General features: G+C 40.8%; 2 protein-coding genes and 2 pseudogenes across 4 annotated transcripts in view; 1 reads left to right on the forward strand and 3 right to left on the reverse strand.

Annotated features, from left to right (window-relative positions):
- The window catches only part of LOC145497681 (DNA repair protein RAD50-like), a 38464-nt pseudogene extending 27806 nt beyond the window's left edge, over positions 1–10658 (forward strand). Inside the window, exons 20-30 of the transcript XR_014050707.1 lie at positions 4302–4449; positions 5880–6010; positions 6406–6451; positions 6793–6918; positions 7236–7288; positions 7857–7942; positions 8356–8435; positions 8685–8747; positions 9205–9338; positions 9719–9847; positions 10404–10658. The product of XR_014050707.1 is annotated as a DNA repair protein RAD50-like (transcript). The remainder of the gene's footprint in view (positions 1–4301; positions 4450–5879; positions 6011–6405; positions 6452–6792; positions 6919–7235; positions 7289–7856; positions 7943–8355; positions 8436–8684; positions 8748–9204; positions 9339–9718; positions 9848–10403) is intronic.
- LOC145495227 (uncharacterized) lies at positions 738–2277 on the reverse strand. The gene has a single exon (XM_081474822.1). It carries the CDS (start codon positions 2194–2196, stop codon positions 1204–1206), a length of 993 nt encoding a protein of 330 aa, XP_081330948.1. The 5' UTR covers positions 2197–2277; the 3' UTR covers positions 738–1203.
- Positions 10659–11133: 475 nt separating the features above from the next.
- On the reverse strand, positions 11134–12472 carry LOC145498054 (uncharacterized). The gene has a single exon (XM_081477936.1). The coding sequence runs from the start codon at positions 12470–12472 to the stop codon at positions 11438–11440; it is 1035 nt and encodes a 344-aa protein (XP_081334062.1). The 3' UTR covers positions 11134–11437.
- A 4135-nt stretch (positions 12473–16607) lies between these two features.
- On the reverse strand, positions 16608–27128 carry LOC145495243 (uncharacterized; annotated as a pseudogene). Its single transcript, XR_014050386.1, has 3 exons — positions 25494–27128; positions 24491–25027; positions 16608–21467 (listed from the first exon to the last, which is right to left on the reverse strand). The product of XR_014050386.1 is annotated as an uncharacterized LOC145495243 (transcript).
- Between the last annotated feature and the right edge of the window lie 212 nt (positions 27129–27340).

A 27340-nucleotide genomic window follows, 5' to 3' on the forward strand; every position in this document is an offset into this window, starting at 1 on the left:
TATTTTGCCAAAAAAACTATCCAGTAGTTTTTGTCATGCCCTAGCCTATCTACCATGAAAATATGAGCGAAATCGAATTTTCGACCCTTGCCGAGTTATTTTCCATTTTTATGGACAGGGACTCTTAAATTGTTCTTGTCCTTTAGTGCCATATAAAAACCATCTTACTAATCGAGCTTAGCCGGTCTATATGGGAGAATCTCGACCTCGTTCTTGTGTACCGACCTCACTGCGTTCGAGATGTACTCACGACCTCGGTCAAGATTCTCCCATACAGATCTGCTCGGTTAATAAGAGCTAAGTACGAGTCAAACTTTTTTTCAAAACCAACCTGGAAACCTGATAATCAGGCCAGTGGACATGTGTGTTTCGGAGGGATTCTCTGCCCTGAGTAATCCTTGGTTGTTAAAAGAAAAAAAAAAAGAACATTTTTACGATCAAATATTAGGACCTCGAGTCTTACAAAAAGAGAGGGTACAAATAACATTTCATATAGACTGCGTACAAGTCCTAGCTACGTCACCCTCAATGCTTTTTTCTGTCTTTGTTCGGGCAAGATTTGTACGTAGGTGAGTATTTACTCACAAAAATCAGTGTTTCTTTTGATATATACTGCGAATTTAGAAGTCTTAATTGTCTTTAAACTAGAAACAAATTGATTTAAATACAAGTGTCACTCATTTATATAAAAGGTGTATATAATTATATTATGTGTAATATCCTCTTTTCGTTCTTTTCGTTAAGTCCTACTGTATATGAGATAATTATGCATAACCAAAAACTGATATGAAGTATAAATTGACCCGGCAGTTGGAAGTCCTTCCAGTGCACATAGCATTCGTAATATACTCAAATATAATCATGCTTTTGCATTGTATAACTTAAAATATGCATATTACTAAGCGTTCTGATTAAATAAAATACAATATTTACAGAGGAAGCCACATCAGCCGTGCTGGGTCCTCTACCTCGTAAAATCATTGCCGTTGTGCGTAAATGCTTTTCATACTAGATTTCCTATATCCATTTCCTTGAATAATAAACATTTTCTGGTCTAATAGTCTTATTCATTAGTCTAATGTTCGAAAGAGATCCACTGGCCTCCAAGCAATAGTTTCGACCCTATTTTTGTAGGTTAAGATGCCAGAGACTCACTCTTATAGCGAAGTGTATCAACACAATGAACTTGGATCTCTTTACTTTTTATCTTGTTTCGTGTGTCGCACTACTCGATGCTTCGTCTTCGTAGTTTTCCTCTGTCGGTGTTTCCTCCACGAACGTCCCTAGCTGTAGGCTTGGAGCATCACCCACGGAAACTTTTCCAGACTTTGTTCGAACGACAACGCCAAAGATCAAAAGCACAATCAAGAGCTCGCAGCCCTTTAGCAGAAACATGATTACATACCTGCTCCAGTTGAATGTCTTGGCAGACATCTCTAAACGTTTGAAGATACCGTACTGGGCAGCAGCTAAACAGACAGTCAGAATTAACATCGCTGCAGTAATAAACGGCGCAAGGAGGACTAGTACTGTAATGTTCTTCAGTCTTCGTTCCCCTGAAGATTTTCCAATCTCTCGCGAGGACTGCAGGTTCCTCCACATTCTGCGCCCTGCCACAACGTAGCCAATGCAGATCAGTGTTCCCCAGGTAGAGAGAGCCAGATATGATAGAAAGTACCAAAACTTTCTGTTTGCGTACAAAACCAGCAGGTTAAAAGTCAGCATAACCAACGTTAGTACGACTGTGATGGCGAGCAGCACCCAAATGTTCTGAAGCCGCGGAGGAGCCAGTGAAGTCTTCGTCGTTTCCAGTAATATGAGAAGGAGAATGCTGAACGCAGAGAGAATCAACGCCATTGAACAGCAGTTTATGAGCAATGCTGTTGTGAATATTTTCTTGGATGCTTCGTTTAACAATAAAGGGCTCCAAAGCAGTGCGACTACTTTTAGCGACGCTGCAACAAAAAGCTGGATCGTTGTGAAACGACCGTGAACATTCCGACTGCTAGAAGGCTGCTTGCATTGGCGAACAATGATAGCAAAACAACTCAGCGCGAAGATACCAAACAATGTCGCGAATGTGTAAGCATAGAAGTCCCAAGCCCAGTGATTGGGAAATCTCCGTACATTTGCAACTGAAGAAGATGAAATGGACGTTGTAGGCGAGTTTAACGTAGAGCTCTCGTTCTGTTGCATGTTCCTGTGGTTGCTGTCCGTTAGCACTTTCTCTGTTGACCAGTAATGTTTACAAACCAAGCTGCTTTCTCTTATGTTAAATCGTTTTTGCATACAGGTGTCTCGATTCCATTGTTTCAAGGTCGTAATCGAGTTTTGTTTATCTTTCTATTCTTGTTTTGGCCCATATTAGAGGCACATAATTTTTCTTTTTCGCTTCAACAATAGTTTCTTCTTAACAAAAGATAAAAGGAGCCTAAAAGCACTTATTATTTGTGCATATAAACGAGATAATTTCGCTTAAACAACAGCGTCAGCGATGACGAAAGCTTTTTTATTACGGCATGTGGTATAGGGTCAGGTCTGGCTGTTTGGTTTTCGTATTGTTGGATGAGACTTTTAAATGACCTTGAATTGTAAATTGCTGTCAGTTGGTTTTAATTCAAGAATAACATTTGCTCACGGCTATTTATGATAAATTTTTCGTGGAAAGTACCGGTTCCCTAGTTACCAGCCTCGTCTCTAAGGCAAGCACGCAAGACTAATGCTTTTGGTTGAATCTTTATTTTTTGTGTTTTTGTCTTGTTTTTTTTATTATTATTTATGAATTGTGGTCGGCAAATGATGTCGATGATGACCGAGCTTTTGAAACGTTTCCAACTACAGTTCGGTATTAGTGTCTTTTATTTTTGGTATAAGTGCCAAATTTTAAGTGCCTTTTAAAGTTTTGCGCTCAAAATTAAAAGGTGGAGGACATTGTTAGTACAGATGGAACAGATGCTATTTATTGTCAGTATAAGTTTTTTTTTTAATGAAAAAAATAACGAATTCAAAGTTCGTGTTGAATTGAAGAGGGTCTTTACACTGCCTTCGGCACCAGGTGGATCACACATGTTAATTTTACAGGCCTGCCTCATCTCTGACTGACAAAATTTTGTTATTTTGTGTACTGCTATGGATTCAAACCTTATTTAGGGGGTTTCATTAAAGGTTTTTCGACTAGTCTCAATCTCACAGAGTACTAAAACGTAGGGCAAGCTATGTGTTTTATAGTATTTTTTTCTAAGGGCGTTCGATTGTCGAATGTGATGATTGTAATACTAGTAAATCGATCGTTTTGTCTAAACAAGAAGTTCCAGTTTTAAGGCTCTTTACCCCGCCTTTGGCACCAGGTGGATTACATATGTTAATTTTACAGACCTGCCTCATCTCTGAGTGACAGAAATCAAGTTTACAATTTTTTTATTTTGTGTACCGCTATGGATTCAAACCTTGTTTAGGGGGTTTCATTCGAGATTTTTCGACCAGTCTCAGTCTCCCAGTGTACTAAAACGTAGGGCAAGCTATGTGCTTTATGGTAATTTTTCGTAAGGGCGGTTCGATTGTCGAATGTAATGATCGCAATACTAGTAAATGGATGGTTTTGTCTAAACAAGAAGTTTTAAGGGTGCTGATGTGAACGTGTTCACGCGTAGTAGTTAATCAACGATCAAAGCCTAAACACCTGGCATAAACGAATAAACAGTTGACAACCAACCTGCGCGTTTTCGTCGACGGATGTTATTAACAAAATATGTGTCATTAACAAAATGTGTGCCATTTTTGCTGAGAATGTTTTGCCAAAAAGTCTGAGCCTTAATCACCAAGAAGTCTTATCTTACTTTTTGTCAGTGGTATAAAGTGTGTTCACTTTGCCGCACGTTTGACTCTGCAACACGCCATGAACGTGACAGTTCAGCTTCAAATTTGCCTTTTGTAGCCGTAAACGTTTTTCAAACCTCCCCTGGCTTAAGCTGTACTATTGCAATGAGCTGCGTGTCAAGAGTTCGATGCTTGGCTCTGAGCAAAGGCCGTAGGTAGGAAGTTCCTAAAGAAACCTAATGAAGACTCGTTAGGATGTTGGGGATGTGTGTCGTTTGATTCTCTCTCGTAAACTATGATTGATCAGTGGTTTCCCAAGGCAACTGTCACCCAATCGGAACAATCGTAGTTCCCGTTGATTTCTTACATTATCCCAGACTCCCTTGCGGTGAAAGTTAGTACGCAGTCTCCCCGAAGTTTCTATATTGGCGCAGAGGATTCTTGAAGTGACGTTTCTTTTTTTGTTTTTTTCTCTTTTTTTTAAGGCACGTGAATCAAGGAGGCAACACAGCTTTACAAGACAATGAATCTCGCTTAAAAGAACTTAAGGAACGAGCAGAGAAACTGAAAATGGATAAAGAAGCTGTTTCCAGTAAAATTGATAAATTGAAGAATGATATCTCTAAACAGCAGGTTAGTCTTTACTGCATTCTTTATTGCCTTCCTCTCCACTTTTTGATGATCAGCTAAGTTGAGTTACAAATAGGACAACAAGAAAACATTTACCTTAAGATTTTTGATGGGACGTGCAATTTTACAGACAAGCATTAAACTTTCTCTTATTTCTATGTTTTGATATGTTGTCCAGCTGATTTACGTTACGAAGTAGGACACCCTTTTTTAAAAGCCCACTGTTCTGCGGCATTTTGTAATAACTACGCATTTTGTAATACCTTACGCATTTTGTAATAAAAGTTGCAGCATTTTGTAATTACCTGCAGTATTTTGTATTAAATGCAAACGACGCATTTTGTAATAAGAGCCGCAGCATTTTGTAATAAACGTCAGTCTACGCAATTTGTAATAACGTGGTGACGCAAATTGTAATAAGTCTCTTCACACGATAATTTCACCAAGCATACAGATTGGCTGGATTCCCTTCAACACCAACCTGATGGAAAATCAGTTATTATATTATTGCAGGATTTTTTAAACTGAATATGAGTACAGTATCTGCATGGGTATTTGTACAGTAGATGCACGCGATTTTTTAGATAAGTTCTTTTTTCTCACTTTTGTCCGAGTCTTGGAATCAAGTTAGGTTCACGAAAAAGAAAGTAATAAAACGTCAACATTTGCGTGACAATGGGTGGAACTATTTCAACTGGTGGTATTCCATTCTCCTTTATGAAGATTTAGGAAATTTTTAAGGAATTGAGAATTTTATTTTCCAAAATTTATACACCTCTCAGACTAAAATTATGCCACATGCTTATTGAAAATATAGATTTGCATAGAAGTATGTGGGTTGTTTAGCTCCCAATATCTGCTAAAAAAGAGCACTTGACAAACTATATTAAGCCAGTGTCGAAGGGAATCCAGCCAATCTGTATGCTTGCTGAAATTATCGTGTGAGGAGACTTATTACAATTTGTGTCACCACGTTATTACAAATTGCGTAGGCTGACGTTTATTACAAAATGCTGCAGCTCTTATTACAAAATGCGTCGTTTGCATTTAATACAAAATACTGCAGGTAATTACAAAATGCGTAAGGTATTACAAAATGCGTAGTTATTACAAAATGCCGCAGAACAGCCCACCTTCAACAGTCGTGAAAATTAATAGGCCCTCAGAATTTAATACAAATGTAGAAATGTTACGGTTAGTTATAAGTGACCAAATGGACCAATTTCGATATGTTAAAATTGAGCCTAACACAGTAGACCTCAGAACGAGGCTCTGGGGAATAAACCCCACAAACTCTGTAGTTATTCCCCAGAGCCTCGTACTGAGGTCTATTGTTTTAGGCTGAAATTTAATATATCGAAATTGGTATATTCTCCCAAAGAGAAGAAAGAAATTGTAAAGAGTAAGGAGATTTTTGGTGCTGATCTTGATAGATACGCGCTCGTGAACTAGAGGACAACATACAGCTAAGGAATACTCAAGAAGAAATCCAAAATATTGACAAGAAGATAGCAGAGGTCAACAGGGAATTGCGCAAGTTTGGCGACAACGATAACCTTATTAGGTAAGGGAACTAGCAGGCTTGGATTGTACTAGTAATTGAAGCAACTACCACTAATACTCCCCCTTATGAAAAACAACTTTACATTTCATTGTTTGAGATTGGATGTGGACAAAAAAAACAAGGAACAAGAACGAATCCGTTCTTAGGTTCAGACGAGGGAACGTCTTACAGGTACTGTGACTCACAACTCCTGTAATCATATCTGACAATTATGAAATGGCACGTAACTACGCTTGAAAAAGGCTAGTTAAAATTGTGTTGTAAAATAATTTTCCTTGGTATGGATATATTTGATATCACTTAAAGACGACTCCTGGTAGAACAGTTATGATTAAAATATAACCAGAATAGGTTATTTGAAAACATCTTTTCAGTTGTTCCCGTTTTTATTTCAGCGAGAGACAGGAATTGCAACAACAATCTGACGAAATAAGGAAAGAGGTAAGCTATGAGCTGTTTTTGCTGTCTCCTCTATTATATTGCGGACACTAATTTCAGTGCTGATCCTATTAGCTGTTAATACTGTTGCTGTCGTCTAACTTTCTGTGTTCTGATGTCCACATAATCGGCTAAAACTAAAACAGCTGCAAAGAAATCAACGTGTAAATTTCTGTTCAAAAGCGAATTTCAAATTGGAATAGTGACACTAAGTGATAAAACCTCCACTCCAAACAAACAAACAAACAAACAACCAAACAATGAAGCAAACGTTGGTAATGAGTTGTAAAGGCTGCACACTAGTGCGCTTTGTTCACTTGCAACATGTTCACCGTGTTTTTTAGAAAGCGCGCCAAGAAGGACGACTGGCAGGATATGAAGAGGAACTGAAGCGATGCCAGAGAGAATTACGAAGTCCCTTATACAGAGATGCTGATGAGAAACACAGACAGCAAGTTATCGCCATGAAGGTAAGTCAAGTGCTTCTGTAGCAATAAAATAGCGCTGTCATGTTATCTGTAGCAAAAAAATGCAGGGGTGGATCCAAGGAATTGAAACGGGAGGACGAGGCTAACTTTCAATGCGGCAACCCTTTTTAAAGCGAGTAGGGGTCTATATTCGGTCAACCCCGCCCCACCTCCTTCCGAGCCTCTGGTTCCGCACTGATTGGAAAACAAGCTAAGTATGAAAGTGTACACTTAAGGGAAACAGCAAGTTTACCTCTGTTGTTAATAACGTCACAATTTTGATGCTAACAAGTTCTAACAACTTCCTGTTTCTTTTGCAGACAACTGAAATGGCGAATTCTGATCTTGACAAGTACTACAAGGCTCTCGATAAGTATGCTTTGAATCATCTCTAAATTGGCTAACGCGGCTGAGTGTTCTAAAATACCCGTGCAAATTACCAGTCTCTTCAGGGGCGTGGGTTCGAGTCACTCTACCGAAACCCTGCGTGCAGGACAAAAGCTTGCTTATTTTTTAAAATGTAAACCTTTATTTAGTTATTTGAAATAAGGTAGCATACAATACAATTACAAAAATTAAAACGTAACAACTTACAAAAAGAAATTAAAACAGGTGAAATAGGTAACTGAAGAGAACTTTTGCACAAACACTACGAATTAGGGCCATTATAAACACTCACAAGAATCAAACAAGAAGAATTGCTCTAAAGAGTAGCAAGGCCGCGAATCTTCTTTTTGCCCATTCCGAGCTTGTTTTTTCACAAATTTGAGACAGGAAGAGAGACTATTTCAGCAACGTACTCGGATTTTTGTACCATAAAATGCACATACACTGCTGATGCATTTGCTCATACAAGTCCATTTGGCCAGGTGGCTCCGCTCACTTTTTTTTTCACTCACGTTGCTGCCCCAACACTGATATATATGTCTGATTTAATTCAGAGCTATAATGCGATATCACGGTCTGAAGATGGCAGAGATAAATAAAATCATTAAAGAGTATTGGATCAATACGTACAAAGGGAGTGGTAAGATCCTATGTTTTAATATTTATTGGAATCGGTACCCCGCTAGATACTTTCCTTTAGTTTTGCTGCATTGTCAATTTGATAACACTGACATAACACTATGGAAACGCTGGTGAAAGTGCGTCTCTCATCTTAAAATTATATCAAATTTTGAACGAATTTATCTTTCGTCGAAAGGAAGTGAAAGGGTTGTATATCACATATCAGCTAGCACAAACGTTCACATCGAAACACAAATTGATGAATTGTCGAGATTTAGAATTATGCCACCTTGACAGAAGGAGCCTTATTGAAATAATCGAAATTATAAAACAAGGGAGCTTAGCTAATTACAGAGGAGAGACAGCATAAACCCTTGAGGGTGATTGCTTGTTACAGTGGAGTCAATCATCTTTTATAATTTGTTTTTGTAGATATCGACACTATCGAAATTCGCTCAGATGAGGAAGAAGGAAGCGGAGCCATTAAAGCAAGACGAACGTATAACTACAGGGTGCGTACGTCAAGTTTTGTAAGCTCTTCCTTCCTTCCTTGTCCATCTTCATAACTAGTGTCTGAGATCCCAGTTTCACATCTCTTTCAATTCCTTCTAATGTGTGTGCATGTGCGCACTCTCGGACCTTTTAGTAAAAGTGAAATAATCTGATTATCCTGGCGAACTAGCTTCATGATAACGTGAGGAAATGAGATTGCAATTGGTGCTATTGATGTGCACAGTATTTACCTTGATCACTCTTTTCAGGTGGTTATGGTCAAGGGTGACACGGCTCTGGACATGCGAGGACGCTGTAGCGCAGGACAGAAGGTGTGTGCACCCCCTCCCCCAATCCAGAAATCAATGGTCAGTCTGGTGCAGTGATAGCTGATACCTGCATGGGCTCGATACATTGAAAACAAATAATGCCCCATAATATCACTCGTATTTTTGAAGAGTTATTATCAACGTTCCATCTACCCTCCACCCAAAACAAATTAGAAATCACCTCCGCAGACAACGCAAAAAGTTTAGTCTTGTTTCCTAGGAACCATCCTCCAAATAACCTCAGGGTCAGTTAGTTTTCACAGACGAAATTCCGAGCGAAAAGATCCCTTTTCACACGAATTTGTTTCCAATGATTCTTAAAAGAACCTTATCACGTCTGTGCATAATCCCGAAGGGTGGGGTGGGGGGGGGGGGGGGGCGGTAATGGGCCGCAAAAGAACCATTTGCGCGACTACAAAAGAAGACATAGCAATTGGTTATTCACCTTTTTTGATTGCAGGTTCTAGCGTCGTTGATTATCAGATTGGCTTTGGCGGAAACATTCTGTTTGAACTGTGGAATATTAACTCTTGACGAACCCACTACAAATTTGGATGAAGACAACATCGAGAGTCTGGCCAACCAGTTAGCTTCGTAAGTTTTAGTCGTGTTTGTGTTTGTTTGAGCGTTTATAGTGTGATCAGGGCTGCTGATCATACTGTGTTTCGCAAAACAGTTGTCGTAGACATTTGTGTGTATCTTTGTATTTCTGTTCCAACTCTATTCCATCCACTTTACCATGTGGTATTGTTGATTGCTTTCTGTTGATAGCTTCCATCGACTGACTAGCTAGATTAGGAGCTCGAAAATTACCGACAATCCATTAACAGAATACAAGACTAGCAGATTCCAACCTCTCATCAGTTACATGTTTGTTCCTGAACTTGCATTAGCATAAATATTGTTTTCAGATAACCTCTATTTTAAAAGGAATGCACTCATCTCAGGTCTTCGTTATCCTGATTTTGTTTCAGAGTTATAAGAACCAGACACCTCCAAAGGAACTTTCAACTTGTAGTCATCACTCATGATGAAGAGTTTGTGGAAAATCTTGGCCGAAGCGACTTTGTGGACTACTACTTCAGGATTTACAAGGACGAGAGGTAACTTGTTATCTCCATTCTCTAAGGCCATATCAACACAGATGTGTTTTCGCGTGAATGTGCATACTTTTTAATGTTTTTTTTTGTTAATCTCATCGTCCGCATAAACGATGGAAGGTCATAATTTTTCTTTTGATTACGCTTCCAAAAGTGTCCGCGGCATGCTTTGGCCCGGTCAGAAACCGCGCATGAAAGGCCTCTTGCACCCAGGGTAGGCGCCAGTTGTTCAAAAGGTGGGTAACGCTCTCCCCTAGTTAAATCACTATTCAGGGTATAGTATCATTTGTTTTGTGTGTACCTATCCACTACATAGCGTTTTGCCCGGTGGATAGCGTTATTCACCCTATGAACAACTGAATCCAGTGGGTTAAATCCTTCGTTTATCCGGACTATTCGTCGGTTGCAAAATCGAACTCAAAGAAATTGCTCATCAAGTATTTGTCGGTTCCTCTCCTATTTTTACGGGTACACCATTACACGTATTTTTTCTTTACTTTCTGAGCAATTCCTTTAATAGTATACAGGTTGTAATGTATTGTCTGCACTTAATTTGCAGTGGCTTTTCAAAGATATCGAGACAAAGTGTAGCTTCATTGCATCGTGAGGAATCTCTTTTGGAATGAACACTCAAGTCCATTTTGTTGTTAAAAGGATCATGTTGGCATCTTTGGTACAGCTCTCCACCACTTGACGATACAGAATTTCTCACGAAAAAAGAGCAAACGTCAGCTAGTGGTTGTTTTGTTTGATCAAACTAAATAAACTAGTCTTAGAAACATTTGACTGGTTCTTACAATCCCATTATTGTCCCTTCGCCCTTCCTAAATTGAAGCTGCCACTGTCCCTCTTTTGCCAGTTCATCCAGTTCGGTTACGAGCAAGACGAACAATAAAATCTCGTCTCCCAGGGTACTCTTCATACCGTTGTTATGGTCCATGGCAAGAGTCGTACTCACCGAATGTTTTACATGTACATAAATTGACGGCCCTCCAACTAATTGGATCTTGCATTGTTTCATGTCTCGCCACAGTCTTGAAAGACACCACGACATAAATGCAAAATGTCCATCGCATGCAGCTACTGAGTTGCCGTGGCCCCATGGCAGTCTCTGACCTGTGGCCGGGCACCGTAAAGTAAAAGATGGGAAGCAATTTGAAAATGACCGTACTTTGCGGCGACCGTGCTTTGGAGCTGGACCACAATGACATTCATCTCTATCACACTCTTGTACATATTGCACTTCCTTTTAACAGTTGACCTCATTTACTTCATCACTTGCGCATTTATCTAGTCCTTCGTTGAATGGAGAGAATAGATACTTCAGAGAAACTCTAGCTCCTTTCTTGTTGAGAAGTCTTGCAATAAAAATATCGCTCTGTTTGACAGCTTCATGCAACGGTGTTTTCCCTGTGAAGCCAATATCCTATATCCATTTACTTGAATAATGAATGTTTTGTGATCAAAATAGTCTTATTCATTATTCTAACTCTCGATGGAGGTGCGCCACAGGTTCCCACTTTATATCCAAGCAATAGTTTTGAGCGGTTTTTTGTACGTTAGGCTGACACAGGCTCACTCCTATAGCTAAGATTATCTACACAATAAACTTGTATATTCGTATTTTTTTTTCTTTTTTGATCTTGTATTGTGCGTCTCACCACTCGGCGCTTCGTCTTCGCAATTCTCTTCCATCGGTGTTTCCTCCTCGAATGTCCCTAGTTGTACGTTTGGAACATCATCCACGGAACGTCTTCGAGACTTTGCTCGAATGACAACTGCAAAGATCAAAACCACAATGGCAAGATGGCAACAGTTTAGCAGAAACATGGTTGCATACCTGCTCCAAAATGTGCTCGCTGTCATTTCTAAATCTTTGAAGATACCGTATTCGCTGGCAGCTAAACAGACGTTCAGAATTAACACCGCTGCGGTTATACACGGCGCAAAGAAGAGTAGTATTGTAATTTTCTTCAGTGTTCGTTCCCCTGAAGATTTTTCAATCTCTCGCGAGGACTGCAGGTTCCTCCACATTCTGCGCCCTGCCACAACGTAGCCAATGCAGATTAGTGTTCCCCAAATAAGGAGGAACAGATATGACAGAAAGTACCAAAATGTCCTGTCTGCGTACAAAACCAGCAGGTTAAATGTCAGCATAACAAACGTTAGTACAGCTGTAATGGCGAGCAACACCCAAATTTTCTGAAGCCGTGGAGGAGCTAGTGAAGTCTTCGTCGTTTCTAGTAATATGAGAAGGAGAATGCTGAACGCAGAGAGAATCAACGCTAAGGAACAGCAATCTATGAGCAATGCTGTTGTGAATACTTCCTTCGACGCTTCGCCCAACAATAAAGGGTTCCAAAGCAGTGCGACTACTTTTAGCGACGCTGCAGCAAAAAGCTGGATCGTTGTGAAACGACCGTGAACACTCCGACTGCCAGAAGGCTGCTTGCATTGGCGAACAATGATAGCAAAACAACTCAGCGCGAAGATGCCAAACAAAGTCGCAAATGTGTAAGCATAGAAGTCCCAAGCCCAGTGATGGCGAAATTTCTTTCCGTTTGCAACTGAAGAAGATGAAACGGACGTTGTAAGCGAGTTTAACGTGGAGCTCTCGTTCTGTTGCATGTTCCTGTGGTTGCTGTCCGTTAGCACTTTCTCTACTGACCAGTAATATTTATAAGCCAAGCTGTTTTCTCTTATGCTAAACCGTTTTTGCATAAATATGTCTCGATTCCTTTGTTTTAAGGCCGCAATCGAGTTTTGTTTATCTTTCTATTCTTGTTTTGACCCATACAAAAGGCACATAATTTTTCTTCTTCACGTCAACAATAGTCTCTTATTGATAAGAGATAAAAGGAGGCCAAAACCACTTAGTATTTATGCATATAAACGAGGCAATTTCGCTTAAACAGCCGAGTCAGTTGGAGTACAATCATAACGAAAACTTTAATAAAGTGTATTATCGTTTGTCTCAAGATGTAGTCACTTGAGATGTAGATCGCGACGTTTCGACTGCTTACTGCTAGTCTTCTTCAGGCGATAAGGTCGACTGATTGCACGGTATCATTTATATCACAAAGGTCGGCTGTGATTGGTGCATTTCGATCCTCCTATTGCTCCATTGTTCCGGCGAGTAGCTGTTCCCTCAGTGGTCCGCTGTTGTACCGTTCTCCTGTTGTTGTGTATTTTGATCGTGGGCATTCATGCTTCAGGAATTTTAATTCCACCATCCCTGTTGATGTTATTAGGGTGAAGTCTTATGTGAATAGCTTCCGTGACCCTACGTTTGTACCAGTGAGGATCTCGATCAATAAACTTGACCTCATTCCAGAAAGGATAGTGGCCGGTCTCGTGGGTGTGTTCAGAAACGGCGGAGGTCTGTGTACGGGCGAGTCGTATATCCCTGTCGTGTTCTTTGATCCTCTCTTGCATAGATCTCCCTGTTTTCCCGATGTAGACTTTGCCGCACTCACAGGGAATCCTGTAGACAACACCATCTTGTTTAGCCGGGTTGACGGTGTCCTTTGGTCGCACTAAGTGTGACCGAAGTGTCGTGTCGGACTTAAAGACTGTGCGAATGCCTTGTTGTTCTGGGCAGCGGCGGATGACCACGATGAATAACAAGAACCTTTTCCTCGACAACGAAAACTTTTTTACTAAAGCAATTCGATAGACGTCAGGTCTTGCCGTTTAGTTCTCTATTGTTGGATTGCTAATTACTGTCAGTTGTTTGTTGTTTGAGAATGACATTTGCCGACAACAATTTATGATGAATTTTTCGTGGTTCCCTAGTTACCAGCCTCGCTTCTAAGGAAAGCACGCGAACTAATGCTGTTGTCGAGCTTTATTTGGACAGGCTCAGGTTCCACCACCGCAATCGTCATTAAATATTAAGAGGTTGTAACCCAAAAACAGAACCCTGTAAATCTACTATAGAATGGTGCAGAGATTGTTACGATTGAGGTAGACTGATACGGACTTGACGTTAAGTCGCCCGTTCAATTAAGCTTCCAGTTTCTTGGTTATGCGAATTTTCAACTTGTAGTCATCACTCATGATGAAGAGTTTGTGGAAAATCTTGGCCAAAGCGACTTTGTGATCTACTACTTCAGAATTTATAAGGAAAAGAGGTAACTTATTATCTCCATTTTAAGGCCTTGGAATTGGTTGTCCGTATACGCAAATGGACCTGGACGGGGTAGTTCGAAAGCTAACCCAGGATTAAAAGTGAACCGCTAATCCTGGTTTAGCTTAATCGGGCTTTGAACAACCTGGCCCAGTTGTCCAAATGATTTCGTTTGGTATAGAAGATGTGATAGTATCGCGTAATTTCACAAATCAGTTAACAAATTAGTCACAAGATAACAAGACAACTTTTCTTTGTTCGAAGGGCTGCCTTTACGTACTCGATCATGTTTATTCACACCGACATCTTGCTGGTACCGAACTGTTTTATGCATCCAGCATTTAATCTGTTTATTATAATTTTTTTTTTTGACGAGGCAGCTTGTGGTTTTTAAGCGATGGCTTGTGACATCATCGCTTAATGCTGGTATACGACATTCCTTTGGATAAACGATGTCGCGCTCATGTCCTGCACGATTTATCCTGAATTGAAGCGAGGAGAACAGGAAGCTAAACCCGTTTCCTTACAAACCGCCATCTTGATTTTCGGGATCGAGTGAAATCGTTTTTCGGCGGCTTGCAGCATCAACAAAGCGTTGGTTAGATTTCCAGTTGTTAAAGGTATCGGGACTGGAGTGATTGTTGTATTTTATCCATTGTCTTCTAGTTACGTTTAAACATCCGTTTGTTTGTTTGTTTTCTAATTTTCTAGACTGAATTTTAGAAATACTTGTGAAATGTTCGTGGCTAGTCTGACGTGGCGTTTCGTCTCGGCCAAGAGACTCTTCGGAGACCTTTAGAATTCAAAGGCAAACTCGTTGAGCATCACGCCCAAAGTCCCGTTCGCAAATTCTTGATGTTGACAGTCTGGCCCTCTATCGCAGAAGGATTCCCAACCGTACGTTCACTAGTTAAATTTATACAAAAGCAAACAATTGTCAAATACTTGTGAGCGTACGGTTGGGAATCCTTCTGCGATAGAGGGCCAGACTGTCAACATCAAGAATTTGCGAACGGGACTTTGGGCGTGATGCTCAACGACTTTGCCTTTGAATTCTAAAGGTCTCTGAAGAGTCTCTTGGCCGAGACGAAACGCCGCGTCAGACTAGCCACGAACATTTCACAAGTATTTGACAATTGTTTGCTTTTGTATAAATTTTAGAAATGGCAGTTAAATGTCATCGCTTCTGTATACATTGCGTGCTGTTTATTATGAAACAGTTACATTTAGTTTATAGATTGTCCGAAAAGTTCATGTCATTTATTTAGCCTACGGCAATGTGCAATTTGCAGCTCCTTTGAAATAAATCACCGTCACTCACTCTTACCATAGTCTACAAGTGGAAAGTGTACTCATTATTTTTCATCTTCAAGCAAATACTATCTAGAGTTCTTGGAATGTTTATCTTCTCAAACGAATCTAATACCAGGAGAAAAATAGAGAAAATCGTAAAATCTGTGCTTATGAGGAATACATTAGCAATCACGGCTTGATTTTAATTGTTTAACTGCGTGAAATATTATTGAGTTTGCGAAAGCTATTTCAAGAATGTTGTCGGATCCAAGCATCAAGCTTACTCGACAGGACCAAATGATAGTCTGGGTATTCATTGAGCAGTCAGTATTACTTGCATGTCTATCAGGGATGGCGGAGCGAATTTTGAATTGGGGAGGTTTACAAGCGAGCGCCAGAGGCACAAACTTGTAGGGGGCCTGGATATATTTGTAAAATTATTTTATGTATTTTTTGCTTGAAATTGGGGAGTGGGGTGGTTCTAAAGCCCCGCCAACCCCCCCCCCCCCGGCTACGCCGTCCCTGTCTATGGAAAGAAATCGATTTATTTCAGTCTGCTGAAAACTGTAGATCGTTTTCACTGTCACGCAATAAAAAAATAAATCGAAAACCATCCAGTGGAAAAAGCTATGCAATTATGTTATAGAAGATAACTAAATAAGCCACTTCTTCAAGTTTTAGGCCTGTGCGTTTCCCCAAACTTCAGATATTCGTCGAAATGTTTCGCCGATATTTACAGAGCCCAGTATGAAAACGCCCTGTTGGTGTACCTCCGTGGTACACCAATATGGCGGCCGGAAAATAGTGTAAACATCTGGAACTTACTTTGGCTATCTAGGCGACTGATTATCAGTACTGATCAAACAAGCATTTACATAAGCACTTTTCCTGGTGCTTTAACTTCTAAAAAGGCTCAAAATCATGGGATAAGTAGATATTTTTCGACAAACTCGATCATAGCCTTGTGTCACGCACCTCCATAACCCTGAAATTCAAAATGCTCTGGATTCCAAACGAAGCACGCTATTGAGCTTTAAAATTGTAAACAGATATAAATATAGCGCCTCTTGTGCCTGATGAGGACAAAAACTTTGGTGGCGCTTTCGTTTTGGATTTTAGAAAGTGATGACGTCACGTGAAAACGATCTATTGTTTAAGTAGGGTTTTGGACGTTTGCGGGGATCTGGGGTTTGTGAAATTCTGATGTAGAAAGTTTGGTTAGAGGAAGTGTGTTTGAAATTAAAAGGTAATGTTATAAATCAAGTCTTTCTTCTTATTTATCTAATCAGCATGCATTCCGCCTTTCTATATCTTGTCGTGTAAGCTCAACACTTAAACTGAAATGGGTGTAGTCTTTTTTACGTTTCAATAGGTCTTATGCATGATTACGTCACATGCTCAAAATTCACCACCAAGACTCGTTTGTGTAAACTTTAAACCTCTGACATCTTCGTGTTGTTTTTACCCGGGTACTCTTTTCATGTTTGCTGCTTTGGGATTCGTTCGTGATAAAATTTACAATTTGCCTTTCTGAAGAGAGGCTAGGCTTGGTGGTAAAATGTCAACACGTACATTTTGAACAAGCGCTATTATATAAGGCGTCTACACTCAGTGGAATGCGGGTCTCTTTATCCCAACCCAAACTGAGATCTTTAAGATAATCAAAAGCCAAATCTCTCTGAGTAGCCTGTTTATAAAGAAATTCGACAGCTTGATTCCATCCATTCTTAGCTGGGTTTGTCCATTCACTAGGGATTCGTTTAGATAGATATTCAGCCTTCGTGAGGGAACTTCGCATTAAGCTTATCAGGACATCAACTCGAGATATGAGCACAAATACAGGAAACTTCCTTGCAATCAGTTTGGCATGGACAATCTCCTCCAGGCACAATTGACTTTCGTCATATTTTTCGAGAAGTTGTAATATTTTCGTTGTGTCTCCAAAGAACTCCCTGTGCTTGGTGAAAATTCTCTTAAGGCGTTCGTTCATGTAGGTCATGATCTCTTCTGTTGACTCCCACGAGAAATAATACTCACGAAGAGACTGTTTTTGCCGGTTTAGTTGTTCCTTGCTCTGCAGTAACTGCTGCGTAACACTACGTCGTTCCAAACGTCTTAGAAATTTAATAGAGAGAACGGTTGACGAATTCACGAGGATGTTTCGTCGAGTGATTTCCATTAGTTCAATGTGTTTAAGCCCTTCGGTAATGTCTTTCGAAAGTCGGAATAAATCGCCTAGAACGTTTAATGCGACAAAGAAAGTTCTCAGCGCTTCTTGCCGTAGTTTTTTTTTATCACGAACGATCAGTTGAGTTTTAGAACTCGGTAAGGACTCGTCAATTATCCGCACTACTTCACGCTCTACTGCATCCATGTAACGGTTACGTAAAGTACCAGTCTGGTAATAGTTCAACTCGGCTTCGTTACATGCGCTAACCTCTCTGTCGTAAAACTGCTTAGCGCCGGACTCAAATTCATCTAGCGTGAAGGAATTGGGGTGGCTTCCGTAGAGATGTCGGTAGATCACATTAAGTTCTACCTCTCGACTCGGATTGGTAAGTACTCCTCCATATTCCTCTATCAAGTCTACAATCTCTTGCCAATGGTCCCTTTCACCGTCTGAACTATTAACTGTGCCCACTTTTAATTTGGCAAGATACAAAGGTGTTATTCCATGCAGATTGGTGCAGTTAACATCAAAACCAAGACTTGCATCATTAAACAGTGTTTTAACAAAACCACTCAAACCTCTATAAGCCGACAAGTGGTATACTGTGAGCTTTGCTTGGCCGCTGCTACATCCAATATTAAAACGGGACATACTTCTAGTAGCTCGGAACAAAAGATCTGCAGCTTTTTCTGCAATTTCCGTGTCTTCATAAGATGCAAAAGGGCTCGCCCCTGCACACATAATTGCAAGGTCCAAAGAGCTGTGTCCGTGAGGAGTCAAAACAGCGGGATTAGCACCCCAAGAGAGAAACGTTCTTAGTCCAAGTAGGTTACCACCTTGAGCAGCTCAATGTAATGCTGTGTATCCTTCTGTATCACGACACTCATCGATTACCCGAAATCCTTTGGGATGAGCCTTAATAGCTTTCACAAGTGGGCCATCTTCTGAGTAACAGTAATCCTGATCTCATGTATGTTCTTCAAAAAGGTTTTCTGACGGTATTGTGGGCTTTGTAAATGCCAGCAGATGAAACTCAGACTTACTAAAAGGTTTGTCACATTCTAGGTGAACTTTTACATTAGAGCGATTTAAGACAACGTCAAGCCACTTGCCACCATTCTGCAAGTATGCCAGAAGAGGTGATCGTCCTTCGACATCTTTACATCCGAGACTTCCTCCCATCGAAAGAATGTGGTAAGCGATCACAGACTGGCCTTTCTCGAAGGCACGGTGTAAGAGTGAAGTCGCTCTTTGGTCACACTTTCGCGCCAAGTATGCTTCTCGTGAGAGAAGGATATGTGCTACTGCACTATGATGTCTTTCGTTGAAAGCCAGGATCATCTCAAATTGTTCCGCCAAACTCTCGGCAAAATTATCCCCGATGTCACTTTCAATGTGAGGGCTGGCCATACCGGGTGCGGATTCAAATTGAGAACTGAGCATTTCGGGCGCGTGTTCAAAGTGAGGGTTGCGAATATCAGGCGCGAATTCAATGGCATAATCTAATGGCGATTTATCGTTTACATCAGTCAAATCGGCACGAGCTCCCATTTCTAGTAGGGTCATCACGGAACATTCTTCACCATTTTTTGCAGCAAGATGTAAAGCTGTTCTACCACGATAATCGGCCTTGTTTACGTTGTTGTTGTCTCCACGCGTCTGTAGCAAAGAGATTTGTTTCAGTTTGTAACACTGAAAGTTGAACACAAATCTTTTAATGTCGCTATGCGATTCTCCTGCAATTGTAAAATCTCCCTTTGAAGTCCAGAGAAAAGTTCTCATGTTGAACGAGTTACTGTAGGGATTGCCTGACATCGCTGTATAAGACGATACTGGAGCGGTCGTTTCGAATTGATTAAAAACAGCATAATGTAATGGGGTCATTCCGCGCTGATCACTTTCATAAATACTAGCTCCCATCTCTATCAAGGGTATTATGTTCTTGTTGATCGTACAAATGGCACCACTATGTAGTGGTGTGGAGTGGTTTTTGCTTTTGAAGTTGATATGAAGGTACGGCCTTTGAGAAATCAACCACCTAATGAAATTGTAATGGCCATGGCACACCGCTACATGAAGTGAAGTGGCTCCTTGACAATCACTATCGCGTGGTTGGGCACCATAACGTAAAAGCAGGGAAGCGACCTCAACGTAACCGTACCTTGCAGCGAGTAGAAATGGAGACGAGCCGCAATGGCATACATCTTCATTGTAATCTTCCTCTTCCTTCCGACTTAGAAATGAACAACTTTTACCACGCAGTCCATCACTTGTACATTCTCTTGGCATCCAGTGGACAGAAGAAGATACATTCTGAAAATGCCTACACTTTTGTGAAACTCTAGCTCCTTTAAAGATAAGAAGTTCTACAATGTAAACATTGTTCCTTCTAACAGCTTCATGTAATGGTGTCCGCCCTGTGAAATCAACGCAATGAGCTGTATTATCAGACTGGGATAAAAGAACCTTGACAACTTCAGTGTGGCTTCCAGCAACTGCTAAATGAAGTGTACTTTGAAAAAGAATTTTAAATTTGTCGTCTGATAGAGTGTATTCCTTGACATCATTGCACTTGCAATGAGGCATTCCTTGGTATCGGAACCTGTTTTGAAGCCAATAAAAAGACCCATCACATCGCATGCATTCAGCTGTCACTCCAACCTTCAAAAGAAAATTTACAACATTTGAATGACCTCCAGCAGCTGCATGTTGAAGTGTCACGTGATCTACATGTGCTCCACTTTGGTACAAAAGCTGAACAACGTTTAAATGCCCACTTTTTGCGGCTAGTTGGATAGCTGTCAAGTTGACTCCATCTACATCCTGAAATGAAGCATTTCCCTTTAGCAGACCTCGTATAACAACTATATGACCTCCTGATGCAGCTGCATGCATCATTGTGGAGCGCCAAAACGCTTTTGTGGATCGTTCAGTAGGATCACTCAAAACGACGTCATCCCCTAACACAAATGGTGGGAAAGGTGGTGGTTTTGTTCGGTGTTCGATGTTGGCTCCCATACCTAGGAGAAAGTCGACGTTGTCTGCAAAGCCATACATTGCAGAAACAAATGCTGGTGTAAATCCATAGTTGTCTTCACAATTAATGGTTTCAAACGCAGGAATAAGTAGCTGAAGAATTCTTCGGTTGTTATTGGCGGCAGCGATGTGAAGAAGCGTCCTGTTATCCCTGTCAATGGTAGCATTTATGTACAAGGCTTTGATGTTACGGAACTCCTCGAGGAAACCGTCATCAGTGTCCTCAAAGCTAATACGTTGTGCTAGGCGATAAATGTCCATTGAAGAATTTTGAGCTTCTTTTACAACGCTCAAATAGTACTCAGCTAGGCGTCTGTGACCATGACTCCGACTGACATAGTACGGGTTTCCAAGGTTTTCAATGCTGGTGAGCCACTCCGTAAATGAAAGGTGAAAAATAGAGATGGTGTTACCTTCCCCATATCTAATGAAATGCGATAGTCCTTTCAAGGTATAAACAATATCGTATTCATAGTCGATCTTTTCCTGCATTTTTAAAATTTGGAACAAACGATCAATGTGCAAAGGCTCAAAGGCTGCCACCATGACCTCTAGCACTGCCAAAGGAGATTTAAACTTCTCTCGTGATCCATAAATCCTTCTCAAGTAACTCTCGTATATACCACCAATTGTTTTCGGAAGGTGTTTGAAGTCGATTTGATTGCTCCAGTCATTTTTTCAAAAATGGAACATCTCTTTTGCAAACAGGAAATTTCCTTGACTTTGACTCAATAACTTGTTTGTCATAAAGGCAATTTCTTCACCACTGCTGAGGCCGAACATTATCTTCAGCTTATCAAGAAAGCCCGCATCTTCAAATAACTTGTTTGCAACAAAGATTTCAATGTCTTGCAAGTTCCTTACATCTGAAGGAGACAAATATACTTTTGGGATCTTAGTGAAATGCCTCAATACAGTGGAATCGTTTCGCGACGTCATTACAACCCGTATCCATTTCGGAAGCCTACTAAAAGTTTCTTCTATAAACATTACGAGCCAGAGCTAACCGGAAGCTCAAAAATTCGCTCGGTCCGGTTGCTATGGGGTGATGTCATTTATCTGTTAGGTTGCTGTCATCGCATGACTTTTGCGGTTCTATTGTGGTTAGCGATAATTGCTTTTAGTGAGAGTAATTGTGTACAAAAGTAATCTGGTTATTTTCAGCTATGATCTGGCCACATAATTGATATTTTATAATAAATTTTCATAACGGGGGAATATTGCGCGGTAATATACGAGAAAGACTTGGACTTCGAATGAACCCGTCATCGGTCGTTGAAAACGGACACAAAACGAGATGTGCCTCTGAATTAGAAGATATGGTGTCTCTCTGACGCATTTGTGCGAAATTGAGCCAGTTTCCAATCGAATTTGCCTCGAGGAGTTAAAGAAGGCGCGTGGCTTTTCTTTTCACGGGAAGGGAAACAAAGGAGCTGCCTTGACTATACATTTGGAGTGGTTTTCGCTTAAACCATGCAACAGTTGTTGAAAACCAAACGAAACCGCCAGCCACGATTGATTTATACATGAATTCATTCACCCAAGAACGACGGAGAGAACCAGAAGTGTTTTCAGCTTGCGCTGCCCGTGACCAAACTCCCAGAGCATCGAATCAAGACAACAGCTTCAAAACTCAACAAGCCAAACGCACCAGGTTAAGTTCTGCGACTACTATTTTATTTATATCATGTCATGCTTTTAGATTGTATGGGAACTAGATAGCTACTAAAATGTTAAATCACTATTTTCATTCGTGGGTTAGACCCTAGACTGAAGTTCATGGTACACCAGTTTTCTGAAAGACGAATCCAGATATATAGTAAAATCACCATGTAGCCACATATTATAAATCCGCTCTGGTTTGCCCACGCAAACGTCCTCGCAGTTTTTCCAGGTTACCGAGTGCTACAGGATATTTTACAAAGATCACATAATTTTTCAGTAATGCGTGACACTATAGGAAACAAAAACAATAACAAAATCGTCATTTTTCCGTCGTGCGTGACATTATAGGAACATGTTACATACCCTTTCTGGTTCATCCAGGCTGAAGTCCATGCAATACAGTTGCTGAGTGCTTCGGGATATGTAACAAAATCGTCATAGTGATTTTTCCGTCGTGCGTGACATTATAGGAACATGTTACATATCCTTTCTGGTTCATCCAGGCTGAAGTCCATGCAATACAGTTGCTGAGTGCTTCGGGATATGTAACAAAATCGCCATAGTTATTTTTCCGTCGTGCGTGACATTATAGGAACATGTTACATATCCTTTCTGGTTCACCCAGGCTGAAGTCCATGCAATACAGTTGCTGAGTGCTTCGGGATATGTAACAAAATCGCCATAGTTATTTTTCCGTCGTGCGTGACATTATAGGAACATGTTACATATCCTTTTCTGGTTCACCCAGGCTGAAGTCCATGTAATGCAGTTGCTGAGTGCTTCGGGATATGTAACAAAATCGTCATAGTTATTTTTCCGTCGTGCGTGACATTATAGGAACATGTTACATATCCTTTTCTGGTTCACCCAGGCTGAAGTCCATGCAATGCAGTTGCTGAGTGCTTCGGGATATGTAACAAAATCGTCATAGTGATTTTTCCGTCCTACGTGACATTATACGAACATGTTACATATCCTTTTCTGGTTCATCCAGGCTGAAGTCCATGCAATACAGTTGCTGAGTGCTTCGGGATATGTACCAAAATCGTCATAGTGATTTTTCCGTCGTGCGTGACATTATAGGAACATGTTACATATCCTTTCTGGTTCACCCAGGCTGAAGTCCATGCAATACAGTTGCTGAGTGCTTCAGGATATGTAACAAATTAAAATCGCCATAGTTATTTTTCCGTCGTGCGTGACATTATAGGAACATGTTATATATCCTTTCTGGTTCACCCAGGCTGAAGTCCATGCAATACAGTTGCTGAGTGCTTCGGGATATGTAACAAAATCGCCATAGTTATTTTTCCGTCGTGCGTGACATTATAGGAACATGTTACATATCCTTTCTGGTTCATCCAGGCTGAAGTCCATGCAATACAGTTGCTGAGTGCTTCGGGATATGTAACAAAATCGCCATAGTTATTTTTTCCGTCGTGCGTGGCATTATAGGAACATGTTACATATCCTTTTCTGGTTCACCCAGTCTGAAGTCCATGCAATACAGTTGCTGAGTGCTTCGGGATATGTAACAAAATCGTGATGGTGATTTTTTCGTCGTGTTGTTTCCAGAACCGCTCGGCATTTCTCGTAAACAATTACATTATGTACTCGAGATTTACATCGCTCTTGAGAGCTTTGTCATAATTTTTGAGATAATTTCCTGACTGCCCATAACATTAACTGATTTTCAAAGTGTCGGTGTACATAGTCTTCGAATTCGACTACTGGAAAATTTAGATTATTTTTGGAATCGCTCAGCAACAAACAGAGAATATACAGAGAATACCCTAAACAGGTTTGAATCAGGCTTTCCATGGAAAAACTGAAAACATTTCTGACTCTCGGGCATTTCTGGGCTGCTGGGCATAGTCACTTCGCTTACTGAATAACAGTGATAACTGAGATTAGCGTAAACGTTTCATCTATACGTGCTCGGTAGCTTTGCAAGAGTAAGAAATGTATTAAAGAGTCTAAGTTTTAAACTGGCGGTTGCGCCCCAACCTAGAAAACACATTGTTTCAACGTTATTTTTTCTTTTAATCCAAATTCTTGACGTCAGTCGCGCGATTTCCCGAATCGCCGACTATTAAAATGTTTTTTATCTTTCTGACGCGATTGAATTGTGTTACAGTAAATATAGTTTCCCACTTTAGGATTATGACACATTCGTGCAAATCTTGACGCGTTTTGTGGAACATAAACGATTACCGACAGGGATATGATTACACTGGAATGTTGTAAGCCACTGGATATCCCGTGGAGATGTAGGACTAAAAGTTCTACATCTCCACGGGATCCCAGGTCTGTTTTTTGGTTGCTAAGAACGTCTGGCTCGTTATGTGAGTCATTGCAGTACTGCCGTCGTAAGTAGAGCATTCATCTAAGGCATCAATAAATAGAAAATAATATCGAAGCTCATTTTTTAGCAGCCGTAATGGAGCCACTATAGTTTGTTCGAAGCAGTCGTAGGGATCTCGCAGACAACTTCGTTGAAGAATTTCAAGCATAAACGAACTGTTGGAAATCAAGATTCCATATTCTGGAACCCTTCTGGCTATCATGTGGACTAAATTGCGAACAAGTCGACCGGGATCTTGCGTTGACTAGTCTGAATACCTGCATAAATGGTAACCAATGGTTCTCTTGTGAATGTAAGGATTGGATGAACGGGAACAAATCAGCTGAGCAGTTAGTGCAGATTTCGCAGTACCTGGCTCACCAACCACCACAACTCCCGTCACATTATGTTGTTCTCTCAAAAGTGACTCTAATTCTTGGTAGAGCCAATGACGTCCTGTGAAGCTTTCTCGGGCAGCATTTAGGTTCCTAGTAAAATTGAATTCCTTTGTGTCAAAAGGAACGCTGCCAGTTTCCAAGGGACATCCTAACAAAGGAAAAGATGGTTACAATCGGTGTTAGATCAGTTCTGTAACAGATTTACTAAGGTCTATCATAACGTCAGCATAAAATCTCCTCTTTCACAGAAAAGCTAGCTTTCTAGATCGCGCTAGTAAACATATGTCTGTAATATCTTTAAAATTTTCAAAAACGTTTCTTCCAAGAATATAGAACTTTCTTACCGCAAATCCGTCTTTAAATGACCGTAGGCATGTTTCCAATTAAGTGGAACTCGAGATTCGTGGGGGCTGGTGTTGCATGGCTGTGACTTGGTTAGCTATAAGCATCTCCTCTCTGCTTCCTCCCCGAGCTTGCCAAGATGGACCAGGATGGTACCCGATATAATTTCCAAACATAGGATAGGGGAATACGTACTTAGGCTTCTTTGCGCAAATACAACGCATAAAACTGTGGTCCTAATAAAACAGACTACTGGTCGCCTTTCAGCTTACCATCATTGTAGGAATTGTGGTTCAGACATGTAAAGCTTCCCATCAATACTATGACAACCATCCAAACTGCTAGAGAACGGGTGTTCAAGCTACGAAGGTTTGAGACAATTTTGTGTTTGCTTGCCAAGAATACGCACTTTGCAAGGTTAGAGACTTGTGTGGCATATGAAATGTTCCGATTCCTTTCATCTTCCATTCTGTCCTCGATACCTTGCAAAAGCTTAAGCATCTTGGTTTGTTTATTTTCTAAGGATGACAGTTTCTTTTGCACCTTCCTGCTGACACTTGCGCACTTTCGCTTCAAGTCTCTGCTGGCACTTGCGCAATTTCGCTTCAAATCTTTGATTTCGTCCCCAATACCATCCAATTGACCTTTAACTGTCACCTGGAAGTCAGCCAGTACCTTTCTCTCTACACTTTGCGCATTGAAGTGGTTTTCCATTAAATTTATCTCCGAAAGGGCTGCTTTGGCGTCCTTGTCAGTAGCTAGCTCCGGATCCTGAAGGAGGTTTCGTATATCTGTCAATGCATCTACCTTCTCTCCATCGGTGAGCTCCTGTCTTGCGGCATGCCCCCATTTTGTATTACGCATCTCTGGCACGGTATCAACAAGGTGTACTTGAACACGGAAATAAATGCACCAAAACATGAGGTTGGTTAACCCCGTGCAGTCAGTAGTACTCGCGTCCACGATAGTAGCCTTACTAGGCCCTAAATCGAACATGAAAAGTTTGGCCACTTCCCAGTAACCTTGGATAGGATCTGTCCATTTGCTACAGTCGCTTTGGTGCCACCTGGGAGAATTAGGTTTTCCCCCTCTGTGGCACCTTGCAAGTTGTACAGCCCAGGCGCAAGAGTGTTTTGGAGGCCTTGGGCAAGCACAAGGGGGTGCAGAGGCGAGACTCGCCAATAAAGCTTGATGGAACGCTCTCATCTCCCTCTCAACGCAAGGCCTTAGTCCATCGCACATCAGTGAGAGGGCGTGGCCAACAGCCAGCCAGTTCTGGTACTCTTTCCGCAAGATTTTAGATTGCCAGTCTGTTGCAGTTGAGTGCGAAACCATTGTAATTGTTTTCAGTCGAGGAAATAAGTTGAAGCTTCCTATAAAGGCAAATATCAATCAATAATCCAGTGAGTAGATATAAAACGTGGAGGAAGAAACGGCTCGAGGTCCGCATTCTAAATGAGAAAAACAATAGTGACAGTGGGAAGCAGTGGTGGTCCGAAACTAAGACATCAATCAAAGGGAACTATGAAGAGGTGGATACATTCAGCGCTTTCGAAATGGAGAGGTCTACTTCGATCAGCTGCTATATGTTGAACGTGGTTTAAAGATGATAAACAAGGTCATGAAAAAGAGTCAACTATAACTCTGCCCTTGAAGCATTATTACAATTTAAAAGTTTATCCACCCGTGAAAATTAAAATAATTGAAATGTTTCTTTCTTGACACTCTCAAGGATCTTTACGAATTTCCCGAACACCTCACCCTCCTGGATTTGTGCGTTATCGTAGTTTGTTGTATATGGTGTGTACAGTATCTAGTTTTCTAACAGCGTTTTGTACCGTTGTTCACAAGAGTGTTTTGTCTGGAAGTTATGGACTGATAAGCTGTGCTACTGATGTTTGCAGTAGCTCTGTCTATGTATGGCTCCTGATTTTGCTGATATGAGTGCTCATAGGTCCTTTGAAAGTTTCGCTCGTAAGATTCACTCATAAATATGGGGTTATTGTCGAGCCAACTGGAATTTATAAAGCCGTGAAAGCTTGAGGGGTCCACGAGCAAATGTCACGAGGGGTCAAAGACTCTTTGCATTCAATTTCTAGACGTACACATAGTTATATAT

The sequence above is a fragment of the Orbicella franksi genome, chromosome 1, assembly GCF_964199315.1.
Source record: "Orbicella franksi chromosome 1, jaOrbFran1.1, whole genome shotgun sequence".
In the NCBI taxonomy this organism is placed as follows: Eukaryota; Metazoa; Cnidaria; class Anthozoa; order Scleractinia; family Merulinidae; genus Orbicella; species Orbicella franksi.